At 37.9% G+C, this 12832-nt stretch overlaps 1 protein-coding gene across 5 annotated transcripts in view; it reads left to right on the top strand.

Annotated features, from left to right (window-relative positions):
* SNX13 (sorting nexin 13) overlaps positions 1-12832 on the top strand; it is a 70021-nt gene that overhangs the window by 44430 nt on the left and 12759 nt on the right. For all 5 annotated transcript variants that reach the window (XM_074574804.1, XM_074574801.1, XM_074574803.1 and 2 more), the window contains exons 14-17: positions 3375-3479; positions 5023-5155; positions 5872-5909; positions 10463-10532. In XM_074574804.1, the coding sequence (XP_074430905.1) occupies positions 3375-3479; positions 5023-5155; positions 5872-5909; positions 10463-10532 (346 nt within the window). The remainder of the gene's footprint in view (positions 1-3374; positions 3480-5022; positions 5156-5871; positions 5910-10462; positions 10533-12832) is intronic.

The raw sequence follows: 12832 nt of genomic DNA, 5'->3' as shown, positions 1-12832 counted from the left end.
TCCAATGGTCTTGTAATAACAGTGTCTTCTGTGGCAGAAAACACTTGTCAATTTGTGTTAACATCTTTGTTCTGAATTTGTGTATGCATAAAAATCCCCTTTTGACGTCACTGAAAAGCTTCCCTTAACAACTTATCCCTCAAATCTCTTGTAATCATACAATAGTTTGGGTTGGAAGGGACCTTTAAAGGTCATCTAGTCCAACCCCTGGCAATGGGCAGGGACATCTTCAACTAGATCAGGTTGTACAGAGCCGTGTCCAACCTGACCTTGAATGTTTCCAGGGATGGCACATCTGCTACCTCTCTGGGCAACCTGTGCCAGTGTTTCACCACCCTCATTGTAAAAAACGTCTTCCTTATATCAAGTCTAAATCTTCCCTCTTTTAGTTTAAAGCCATTATGCCTTGTCCTATCACAACAGGCCCTGCTAAAAAGTTTGTTCCCCTCTTTCCTGTAGGCCCCCTTTAAGTACTGAAAGACCACAATAAGGTTTCACTTCAGGCTGAACAACCCCAACTCTCTCAGCCTGTCCTCATAGCAGAGGTGCTCCAGCCCTCTGCTCGTCTTTGTGGCCCTCCTCTGGACCTGCTCCAGCAGGCACATGTCTTTCCTACACTGAGGACTCCAGAGCTGGGTGTAGTACTCCAGGTGCGGTCTCACCAGAGTGGAGTAGAGGGGCAGAATCACCTCCCTTGGCCTGGTGGCCACAATTCTTTTGATGCAGCCCAGGATATGGTTGGCTTTCTGGGCTGTGCGCACAGATTGCCAGCTCATGTCTGACTTTTCATCCACCAGTACCCCCAAGTCCTTCTCAGCAGGGCTGCTCTCAATCCCTTTGTCCCCCAGCCTGTACTGATACCAGGGATTGCCACGACCCATGTGCAGGGCCCTGCACTTGACGTTGTTGAACCTTATGAGGTTCACACGGACTCACTTCATGAGCCTGCCCAGGTCCCTCTGGATGGTATCCTGTCCCTCAGGTGTGTCAGCTGCACCACTCAGCTTGGTGTTGTCTGCAAACTTGCTGAGGATGCACTCCATCCCACTGTCTATGTCATTGATGAAGACATTGAACAGTACTGGTCCCAATACTGAACCCCTGAGGGACGCCATTCATCACTGATCTCCTTCTGGACATTGAGCCATTCACCACTACCCGCTGGATGTGACCAATTAATTCCTCATCCACCAAACAGTCCACCCATCAAATCCATATCTCCCCAATTTAGGGAAGAGGATATTGTGGGGGACTGTCAAAGGCCTTACAGAAGCCCAGATGACATCTGTAGCTCTTCCCTCTTCCACTGATGTAGTCACTCCATGATAGGAGGCAAGTAGGTTGGTCAGGCAGGCCTTCTTTTGGTGAAGCAATGCTGGCTGTCTTGAATCACCATGTGACCTAGCATAGCTTCTAAGAGGATCTGTTCCACGATCTTCCCAAGCACAGAGGTGGGGCTGACAGGTCAGTAGTTACCAAGGTTCTCCTTTCTACCCTCTTTAAAAATGGGTGCAATGTTTCCCTTTTTCCAGTCATTCACCTGATTGCCATGACTTTTCAAATATCACAGAGAGTGGGTTGGCAACTGCATTAGCCAATTCCCTCAGGTCTCTGGGATGCATCTCGTCAAGTCCCGTAGACTTATGTATGTTCAGGTTCCTCAGGCGGTCATGAACTTGATCTTCTCTTACAGTGGAAGGGATTTTGCTCCCCCAGTCCCTGTGTTGTGGTCCATCCACTTGAGAGGTGTGGAAAGAGAGCTTGCTAGCGAAGACTGAAGCAAAAGTGTTGTTGAGTACCTCAGCCTTCTCCTTGTCTGTTGCTACCAGTTTGCCGTTCTTTTTTAGCAGGGGGATACGCTTGCTTTCTTTCTTGACCTTCCTTTTCTGGCTGATGTACCTGTAGAAGCCCTTCTTTTTATTCTTTGCATCTTTTGCCAAGTTCAGCTCCAGCTGCACCTTGGCCTTCCTGACCTCATCCCTACGCAACCAGACAGTGTCCTTATACTCTTCCCAGGATACCTGTCCCTGCTTCCACTGCCTGTGCATTTCCTTCTTACCTTTTAGTTTGGCTAGCAGGCCTTGACTCAGCTGTGCAGGTCTCTTGCGATCCTTTCTTGCCTGGGGATCGAGAGCTCTTGCACTGTGTGGAAAGTGCCCTTAAAGACCTGCCAGTTCTTTTCTGCTTCCTTGTCCATGAGGACGGTTTTCTGGGGTTCCTATTGACTAACTCCTTGAACAGATGGAATTTTGCTTTCCTAAAATTGAGAGTCCTGACTTTACTCTTCACGTGACCCTTAGGACTGTGAACTCCACCAGTGTATGATCACTGCAGCCCAAGCTGCCTCCAGCCTTGACCTCACTGACAGCTTACTTGCATTTGTGACCAACAGGTCCAGAATTGCATCCCCTGTGGTAGGGCTGTCTATTACCTGGCTTAAGAAGTTATCCTCAGTGCATTCCAGAAGTCTCCTAGATTGCCTACAGGATGCTTCTCTTTTTGCATCTTTTCTTTCACTTTGGTTTTTCACCTCAATAATCTATCGACATAGTCGTCTTTAAACTGTGCAAGGCTTGCTCTGATGGGTTCTTGGGCTGACAAAATGCTCACCAGTTTGAAGTCGGAAGCCATCTAACACCAGAGCTATTCCAAAGCTGATAAATTCAGCCTCAACTGTACTTAATAGATTGTGAGCTATGTTGGATCTGGTGCAGCGCTGGCTCTCTGTTACTGAAAAAGGGGAAAGTGTGTGAACTTGGGCCTATCTACAGGAATGCTTAATAAGCTGTGGTTTGCAATATGTCATACCAAGGGATGACTGGGAATCTGATGGCTGATATAGTTAGTATGCTGGTAGCTGTAATAGGATGACTGGGAATCTGATGGCTGATATAGTTAGTATGCTGGTAGCTGTAATAGAGTCTGCATAAAAAGCTACCACGATTACAGCTACTGGTAATCGGTCTAGAAACTGGCAGAGTTTGCCGACTGTTAGCCTTTCCTCAGATGCTTCAGGACTTCATCCATTTAGTCTTTTTACTTAATCTTCATTACCAAATCTAGGTCTTTCTATTCATAAATAAATAAAATCTATTTTTAAGTCTGAGTGAATCTGCCTTAGATATTGCTTCAAAATATTGTGCATAAATTGTTTTTGAGGTGATTTTTGGTATTTAATCCTGAAACTTCTGAGTTTTAATATGAACTCTGAACTTAATTTGGTGGGGAGAGGGTCTGACTTTGTTGTGCTCTAGACAGTTTTAGAGACACTAATTAAGAAGGAATTTAGTTTACTTAGAATTGTATTGGATTTTATTTGTGAAAATAGAAGCTTTCTTTTATACTGCAAAAGTTGACTTAGATCTCTATGACAGGCATCTCCCAGAGTTAATATTGATGACAACTTAGTAGCAAAACTGGCAGAAACACTGAACCATGAGGATCCAACACCTGAAATCTTTGATGACATTCAGAGAAAGGTATACTCTATTCATCCTGTATTTCATAAGAACTGTTAATGCTATGGAGTACTAAACTTCACTACAGCCATTGATAAAGGAGGAAGGAACTCAAATATCTGAAACCTAAAACCGGTTTTACCATTTTTCTATTCTACAAAAATCATACTCTAAATTGCCAACTTCTGTTTAGCCAAAGACAGGAAGAGTAGGTGTCCTGTATGAAATTAATTATGAAGCAAAATTTAGAATTATGGGATTCTTATTTGTGTTTATGCACCAATTTAAGAAAATGTGCCTGTGTGGAAATAACTAAGTGGTGCAGTTTTGGTCCGGTTTTAGCTCTTTTTTTTTTTTTTTTTTTCAAAGGTGGATGTAAGCATGTTCCCATGTTAAATTCTGTGTCTCTTTCTGGAAGTTAATTTGACTGTTCTGTTTCTTCAAGTCTGCACAGTGTGGTACTCAGAAGCAGCAAGTACTGAAAATAAAACAGACTTTTTACTACCTGCATACATAGACTTTATCAGTGAAGTCTAATATATATGTTAAAAAAAAAAAAAGTGAATGATTAATACTCTGGCACTAAATTATATACCCAGTCTGAGAGGTTTTATTTTAGGTCATTAACTTAATGTTCTTATTCTTGCTAAAAATTAGTGATATGAACTTAAAATCACTCCGTTGTACTTGAGGCCCACATGTAAGACTAATGAAAACACCTTGTGAAGTCTGTATTGCTTGAAGTAGGTTACAGGGGTCTTGCATGTGATTTCTGCTGAAGAGCATAAATTTCTCATGTGTTATAAATAAATTGGTTTCCTCAGACCTGCATGATTTTTTTTCTATTCATACCAGGTGATAGCACTTGTACAAAGCGTTCCATGAAAAAAAAATAGTTAAAATATTCTAGAGTTGACATGAATATCCAAACATATTACGAATTAATTCCCACTACATGTAGATGCACGTGTGTATATGTATATATACTGCCACTGCATAGGCTATATAGATAACTTTTTGAGGTGGTGCGGTTGAATCTTTATGACGTAGGCTTATACTGTATTGGCTGAAGTGGAAATTTTCAGGAAAGTAGTATGCAGTGTCTTCCCTCCCTTCCTTTCCTTCTTCTCGCCTCTCCCTCTAAGTGTTTGCAGGTCTGCATTTATAGTTTATCAGCAAACAAGGACTCTCAGAGAGAATCTGTTGTGAAATAGGTGAAGACCAAATATGTTTATAGAGCAATTGGAAGGGTTATGAGGAGAGGAAGGAAACATTTTCAGCGAACATGCTACTTTCCTTCCTATACGTCCATGTCTCACTAGTTAGAAAGGTGTTTTCTGAGACCGTGTTATATTTCTAGCACAATTAGTTCTCATAACCTTTCTGTTAAGAGTAAGCCTGAATTGAAATTTCATGAACTTGCGTTAGGATTTTAAAGGAAACCCAGAGCTACATAATTGAATGCACAGCTACATGTTGGTCAAGTAGAATTTATGAAAGCTTGTCTGATTAATTAAAAAAATGTAGTAAGTACTTCTAAATTTGCCGTTTATATTTCAATAAGGTGTATGAATTGATGCTACGAGATGAACGATTCTACCCTTCATTCAAGCAGAATGTGTTGTATGTGCGTATGTTAGCTGAGCTGGATATGCTGAAGGATCCTAGTTTCAGAGGATCAGATGATGGTGAAGGAGGTGAGCTCTTTATCTGTAAGGGTGATTTCCTGGGACCATTCTTTTTCTGCTTTAAAATAAAAATAAGAAAATTATTCACACTGGTTTTGAGAAATCAAAAAGTTCCTGTAGTACCTCCAGTTTCTAAGTTAATGTTTCCTCCTTGTGCTTTTTTTGTAAATTGTGTTGGGAGTCATTTTTTTCTGTAGTAACTTGATTAATCTCAAGTAAATTTTTTGTCAAGTCTTGGTAACAAATGTGTCGCTAAAATAAGCATGTAACACTTTCATTCTCATTTTTTATTCAAAAATATTTGTGGTTCTTCAACCTGTTGGGTTGTTCTAGTACATAACTATTCTTCATCTGGAAAGAGAAAGTACATTGGAGATAACGGCTTTTCAAAGCAACTAAAGCATTCTTATTAGCTGAAGTACAAATTATTTAAATATTAAACTGATTCCTTATTGAAGTGATTTCATGAAGCTTAAAAAGGAATGATCTCAGGTGTATTTAATTCATATCTATAGGTGTATAAACTTACAAATGTTTTCCTTCAGGTGTCTTTATTGGAAACTTGGAGTACTTACATGTTGGGTGCAACATTTTGCCCAATGCCACAGTTGTGCGTTATTTTCCATAGCGGTTTGTCTCTGCATTTTTAATTTCTTGTGTGTGGCCCTGTGTTCAAGAAAATCTTCTGACCTGTTTTTTCCTTTTCCCTTCCTCACTGCTCCCAGAATCTTTTAATGGGTCTCCTACTGGCAGCATTAATCTGGTAAGTGCTTGTATTTTTTTTTTAATTATTATTAATTTTTTCCTTCAGCCATAGGGAGAGTTTTATAAAATAGTTTAAATAATGTAAACTAGAGGTTTTACCTCACTGCAGCTTAATTTCTGAAAAAAGTTCTATAATCAAATTGAAACACACAGACGGTATCAATCAGTCTGTAAGATAAAACTGTCCCTTTTGTACTTTCCGCTATGTTTAATGGAATTTTGCATTGTTTCTCACAGAAAAGTAATAATCTATAGTTAATTTATGCAAAGCATACTTTCTTATCCCTGCATGTTTTTTTAAATAGGAATAAATTTAGAGTTAGGTAATGATAGGTGAAAGCAAATCCTTTGAAATCACAAAGGATAAAATTCAAGTAGAGGGTAAAATGAAACATTTAATTAGATTTTTATAGGTTGATTTTTTTTATTTTTTTTAGTTAGGACTTGATTTGGAAAGATAAAAGTATCTTGAGTTTATCTATACAAAATATGAATCTTTGTTTTCTTGTCTGACCAATTTCAAGCGATTTTTGGTATTTTTCTTTAAGCAGATCTTGACTGCGTCAGTTTATCAGGACCTTTTCTTTGTTACATGAATGTACCTAGATATTTGAAATGTGTTTCTGCATACATAGGAAGAGAACTGTATACTTCTACCAGACTCTTTCCAAATAATCTGTTCTGTATAGATCTTATTAGGTTTAAAATGTTTTAAACTGAAAATCAAATCAGAGGTATTTAAAAAGGAAAAATCATAAAAAATTCTGATGTATTTCCTCCCCTCCCTCTTAACTTGTTTCTTCAGACTATATGTAGCGAAGCAAAAGATATGCAAGGTTCAATTGTGCATATGAGAATATTTTTTCCAAATCTTTTAGTTTTAGAAATGTTTGCAATCTGCATGCAATTTCCTGGCTTATGGGATTCATAGGCCCTTCTAATTCATTTTTGGAAGATGCTGTAGCTCCTTAGGAGTTCCAGCTCATTGGTTAGATCATGCTTGCATGCAGAGGAAGAGGGTTTATTTTGTAAAGGAACACATTTAAAATAAATATAAATGTGTTTCCATGTGGGGGTTGTTTGTTTGTTTGTGGGGTTGGTTTATTTTTTTTTTTTGAAGGTGGGAATTTTTTTCCCCTATTGTTTTCCTCTTGTTTACATTTTAAAATAGGAAGAAAAAAGGAGGTGGTCAGCTGATACAATTTACACAAGCTCCTGTTAGATGCAGAAGGAAAACTTAATTTAGCCATATTTTTATAAACTTACATACAATTCTGGTAACACTTCACAAGAGATTCTTTTAATTGACTAATCTCTTAAAAAGATTTTTCAAGTGTCTCAAGTACTTTTTCTAAGAATGTTTTCACATATCAAAGTCATATTTTACAGATGGGGATTTGTCATTGCAGTGGCTCATCTGGCTAGCAGTTATCTGCTGCTTAGTTTCATGTGGCCTTTTTAAACTGAGGTAGAAAGTCGTACAGCCTTTATCAAGCACCGCTGCAATACAAACAGTTATTTGCATGGGATACTTCAAAGTCTTGATTTTTTTGTTGTTGTGAAAAGTATATTTGCAGAATAGTACATTTAATATCTTCACAGAATGAAGAACATTCTTGCAGGAACGTGTAATAAAGCTCTGTTTATGCAGAAGAACTTTCGCTTTCTGTAGTCCATATTATTCAGGGTTGTCAGTGCTTTTACAGGTGTTTGAATATTGGTAGATTAGTTTTTCCTGGCTGAATTCCATGTCAAGAGTACACATGGTTTAGCTCCCTTGTGTTAGTCAGTTACATGAAGAAAAATAGACCTTGGAAAGGTTACTTTGAAGGTCAGGGAATTTCTGTACTTTCAGCTAATGACAATGCATTAAATAAGATCGGGTTGTGGTGTGATATTTTTGCTTTTTAATTAACTTGTCTTCCTGTGAATACACCTAATGTCAAAGATATTAGATCATATTAAATACAAACTGTCTGTTGGTTATCTATTCAAGTTTTAACCATTTAATTTACTTGTATTAATTGTTGCTGTGTAGTGCCTTGCCACAGCAGTTGAGTGCTTCCTAAAGTTTCCATTATAAAATACATCTCCTGCGGTTTATACTTTCACTGTAAGAATGTATTTTAAGATTATTTGGAAGAGAGACTCAAAACTATTTTGAGGAAAAATTACTTTACAAAAATATCTTCTTAATTTCTGCCTTTTAATTTGACACATTAATCGTCTATATTAAACCAGTCGGGCATATTTTGGGGTTATAAAACAATTTTAGAATATTTATAGACTCTTGCAGATTTCATCAAAATGGATCCATAATGTGAGCTTTACATATTGCTTTTGCGTTGAGTAAGTAGGAGTTACACAGGTTTTACTTATCTATGACCTTGAATGGCAGCAGAAATGGCTGGGTTGAACTTCTGGAAGTCATTAGTATATGTCAGCTTGAACCCCATTCAGTTATCAAGAAGAAAGCTGAACTCTCAGGGTGGCAATGAAGGGAGGCAGGAAAATGAGAAATATTGGTGCCTTTTAAAAAATGTGGCGGTAGCTTAAAGTGTTTCATAGCAAGCAAAATACTAGAGCAGTTGACTTGTTACTTGTCTCCTTTAATAACATCCCTTCCATCTTACGGATAACCAAATTCTAGAGCTCTCAGAGTATCAAATGCTTTTCCAGGTTCCCATAAATTCCTGCAGTTCATCTGTCTCGGGTGATATTCTACTCTTAAATTTGGACACTGCAGTATAAACACCTTTCAGGCTTATTGCTCTCCAAGGGTGACTTGCTTAAGAATGGACTAGGTCAGCGAAAGTCTAGCCCTATATCCAACAATGACCAAAAGCAAGTGTCTAATGAAGGTTATAGGAATAGTCCACTTCCGGTGATACTTTACCAGAATTCTCTCCAGCATTCAGTAACTTGCAGATTTGGGAATTCTTGAGGTAAAGATGATGTCTGCTCTCAAAATATTTTTGCATTAATTCATCTGTTCTACCACTGAACAAACATAAACTTTTAGCACTATAGCATGCTGTGGCAAAACAGATTTCCCAAATGGGCTTCTCTTTCTTCTGCCTCTTTTCAAGCTGGGACTTCTGTACTCTAAGTCTACAAGCTGTGTTGTAAGATATTTAGGAGACTCCTAAATGTTAATACGTGTTAAATACATGTTTAAGCATAGTTAGTGTGTTCAGACCTTTTTAACGATGCCATTTATTCAGTATCTAGACATTCCTTCACCTTCCATGGTGGATATTTAGGCAGTGGGTTGGTTGGAGCGAGGCAGTGATAGGGATGGTTGAGGCAGAGGAAAGCTGTTCTTTCTAGAGAGCTTGGGAAGGCAGGAGTGGAGTATTATGTTGAAATATCATGGAGATAATAAAGATTCAGATGAAGAAGGGGCAAGAGCAGTCTTTAAATAATTTAAGTTTTCAAGTCCAACCTGTGTTTTGATTGTAATCACATAAGATTGGTTTATATTTAAGGAAACGGAGGAGTTCAGAAACTTGATTGACACGTATTGAGATTTTATTTTGACACAGGTATGGCACTGCTACCCAGTAGATCCCCTTCTTGGTAACTATTTGTGGCAACTCACTATGAAACCGGCTTGGTTAAATTATAAAAGGTAGCTGATCGGTGCATATTTATTCTGAATGTGTATCTTTGAAGAACTTCAGAATTTTGGGGTAAAATATATAAAGTAGCTAGGATCCCAGTGCCTGTGAATTCTACTTAAATAGCTGTTATCTTTTTTTTTTTAAACCTGATAATTTAAGATTAGGATCACGCGTGTAGTGGCCCATCCTCCATTTTTCAGTTGTGTATCCAAGTTTTTCACTCCACAGTCTTGCAGACCTTTATTATGTTAAATCTTAGTAGTCAGATGTATTAATTTTAAGTAACAGCAAAGCTTCTCTAAAAGACCCATGAGGCTTCGTTTGATCGCAATAATTACTAAATGGGGAGACAGGCCACTAGCCAGCTGAGGATGTACCCCCTTGTTTTTTTACGAGGGAAAACATTTCTGAGAAAAGTGTTTGCAGTTTTTTACATACAGCAGAGAAATTATTCAACTTTTACTGCGCTGTAACTTGTGCATAGTGCTTTAAGTCAGTTGAAAGAAAACAGAGTGGTATGAAGGTAAAACCAAAAGATCTGTTACACAACATCTGTATCTCCACAGTTAGGAATTTCTTGGATTTTTTTTTTTTCTTTTATACTCAGTAAAAGACTATTTGTAGCTGTACTTCTGTTAGAACTGAGATATCAAATGAAAGTGGCAAATAAGTTAAAGTGATCACAGAGCTATGGGAAACTGGTAGGGGAAATGAAGGACCCTACACTCTGTAAAAGCAAGGCTTTAGTAATCAGGTAATACCAACACTTGCACCGTTACAGTGCATTAAGCTATTCTATTAGTGTAGAGAATTGAAAGTTTGAAAATGAAATAGATTAATCCAAAAGCATCTCTCAAATAAAGTGTATCTATGATCTTATTCTCTCTCGCCCATTTCTTCTTTCTCCCCTCTCTCCCCTGCCCCGCAGTCCTTAGATGACCTTTCAAATGTCCCTTCTGATGAGACAGTTCAACTCCATGCATACATCTCAGATACTGGTAAGTGAATCTGTTATGATGGCTGCTTACTTGTTTTACACCATTTAGTTTGAGTTTTTTGATGTTACAGGCCCTTGAAATCCTAATCCTTTCACTCTTTTAACCTCATAAAACATTTGAATTCATATTTCCCATGAAGTCCTTATAATGGAAATCCTTACAGAATTGGTGCCGTAGGTTGTAGGCTATATATCTGTACTTAAAATGTGATTTAATTTTTGTTGGTTTTGGTATTACTATTTTTCCTGTCTCAGGAGAATCATTCACTAAACTTAATATTGAGTAGCATTTATCTTTAAAAGTATTTAAAGAACAAATTCTAAAAGCCATTTCTTTTTTTTTTTTCGAGTAACACAGTTCTAATTCCTGACTGATTACTTCTCTTACTATAATATTCTCCCCTATTTTTTTTCTGCTTCCTTACTGACTTAGCTTAATTTAAAGTAATGGCTTCAGTCTTTACAGTGGTGGCGTTTTTGGTTATCTTTTGAAATAATTTGCCTAGTAATAAAAAAATGTCACCTGAGAGTAAATAACAAAAACTTCTCAAATAGTATTGACAGATAGTCCAGTTAGATGAGATTGCATTAGGTAATTAAATTGTGAATGAATCCTCAGATACTTTTTTGGGGTAGACTTTACTGTGTAATAGACTCTGAAGTCTATGCCTTTATATAGCAGACATATGAGCTGTGGGCAAGAATTCAACTACTTGATATTTTAATTAATTTCTGTTACTCCAACACAGTGTGAGAGCATGGTGCAATCCCAAGTCTAGTGTAGTCACTCTTCAGAGAGGGGAAAAAATCATTTAAAAGTTAAGAATCACGATTTTGCTTTTTAATTAAAATGCCACTTGATTCTTTTTTCTGAATTAAACTTAGAAGTTTCATTGTTTTAATCTAAGAAAAAGGTAAACTTCGAACCACACAAATTATGTTAAATTAATAATCTTAATGGCAGTGTTTATTGATAACTATCAGCTTGACCCTGTGAATCCATAATACTCCGGTTGAACCAGGGGATATGTACGCGTTCATATTGTAAGAAAGGATTAAACTGGACATTCTTCTCTTCACCTCATGTTTGAACTAGAAAAAAAGAAGTCTCTGCTTTCTGGATGCTACAGGCAGTAGGTGCATCTTACATCTGTGTACAGGCTCCTTTCCCCTGCCGATTACTACCCTTTACTGTGCTTGTGGGATGTATACAAGATCTCCTCTATAGTCTTTGAGGATTCACCTTGCCTTGTTGCAAAATAAATGCTGATTAAGAAGCTGTGACATAAGAGGTGGCAGAGACAACTTCTTTCTTCTGCTGCTGCTCCCGTCCTTAAGTGGTACTCCTAAAGGTGCAACTTAGCAGCCCCCTGAGATGTGGTCTGGTGGCTGCATGGTAGATCAACGTGAGTTTAGAGAATAGGCCTTGCTGAGCATCTTTGGGGTGGGGTTTCCCAGCTCCATTCTCTGGACAGTATTTTGGCAGCTTGCTCTTTTATCTCGGGGTTCAGCATTTAACATTGTTCTTCTAGGAGGTAGATGGCAAAGAAAAGATGCTCCATGCCCATGGTGCACCTTGCTAGTGTGTAACTCTTACATTGTCAGCAGCTGCCCCTATCTTAGAGGTGCTCCCTGGCTGCTTAGACCTCAGCATTATACTTGAGAGAAGTCAAGGCTGGAAGCGCAACAGAAGTTGCAGCTGATGATTTGTCAGGAAAAGTGTATTTTATGCAATCTGGGTATATTGAGAAATTAACAGAATTTGATTAAAAAGTATTTTCATCTAGCCACTGGAAAATTGTGGTTACTGGGTATTGGCTCAATACATAGAGATCCAACATGTTACCGATTTAAACAGTGTGCAGTGTAAACAATATTGGTCCTAGCTTATTCTGTAGATTAAATTGAAGTTTTTGAAATAAACTTGGTACTGGGAGGAATTCTGTGGTGGAGGAATGTCCAGGAGAACTTAAATATTCAGTGTAAAACAAAAAGTTGTTTGCTTCTATTTAAGATGACTATCTGTGGTGTTCTTTCCACTTGTAGATTGACTTCTCCATAAAATGTGTGTGTGTGTACACACACAGAATATATCATATGTACACACACGTACAGGATACATACATATATGTGTGTGTATGTAGTGTTTCTGTTGGCTTAAATAGTGTGGGTAGTATTTTTTGTATTAATAATAAACTGCTGATGTTAATAACAAAACCACATGCTTAAAGCTTTCTGGCACTGTCTTTTGTATTTACGGTTTCTTTGATGGATAAACTTTTGCAATATGATTAGAGTACT

This window comes from Larus michahellis, chromosome 2, assembly GCF_964199755.1.
Source record: "Larus michahellis chromosome 2, bLarMic1.1, whole genome shotgun sequence".
NCBI lineage: Eukaryota > Metazoa > Chordata > Aves > Charadriiformes > Laridae > Larus > Larus michahellis.
This window is presented reverse-complemented; position numbering and strand designations above follow the sequence as displayed.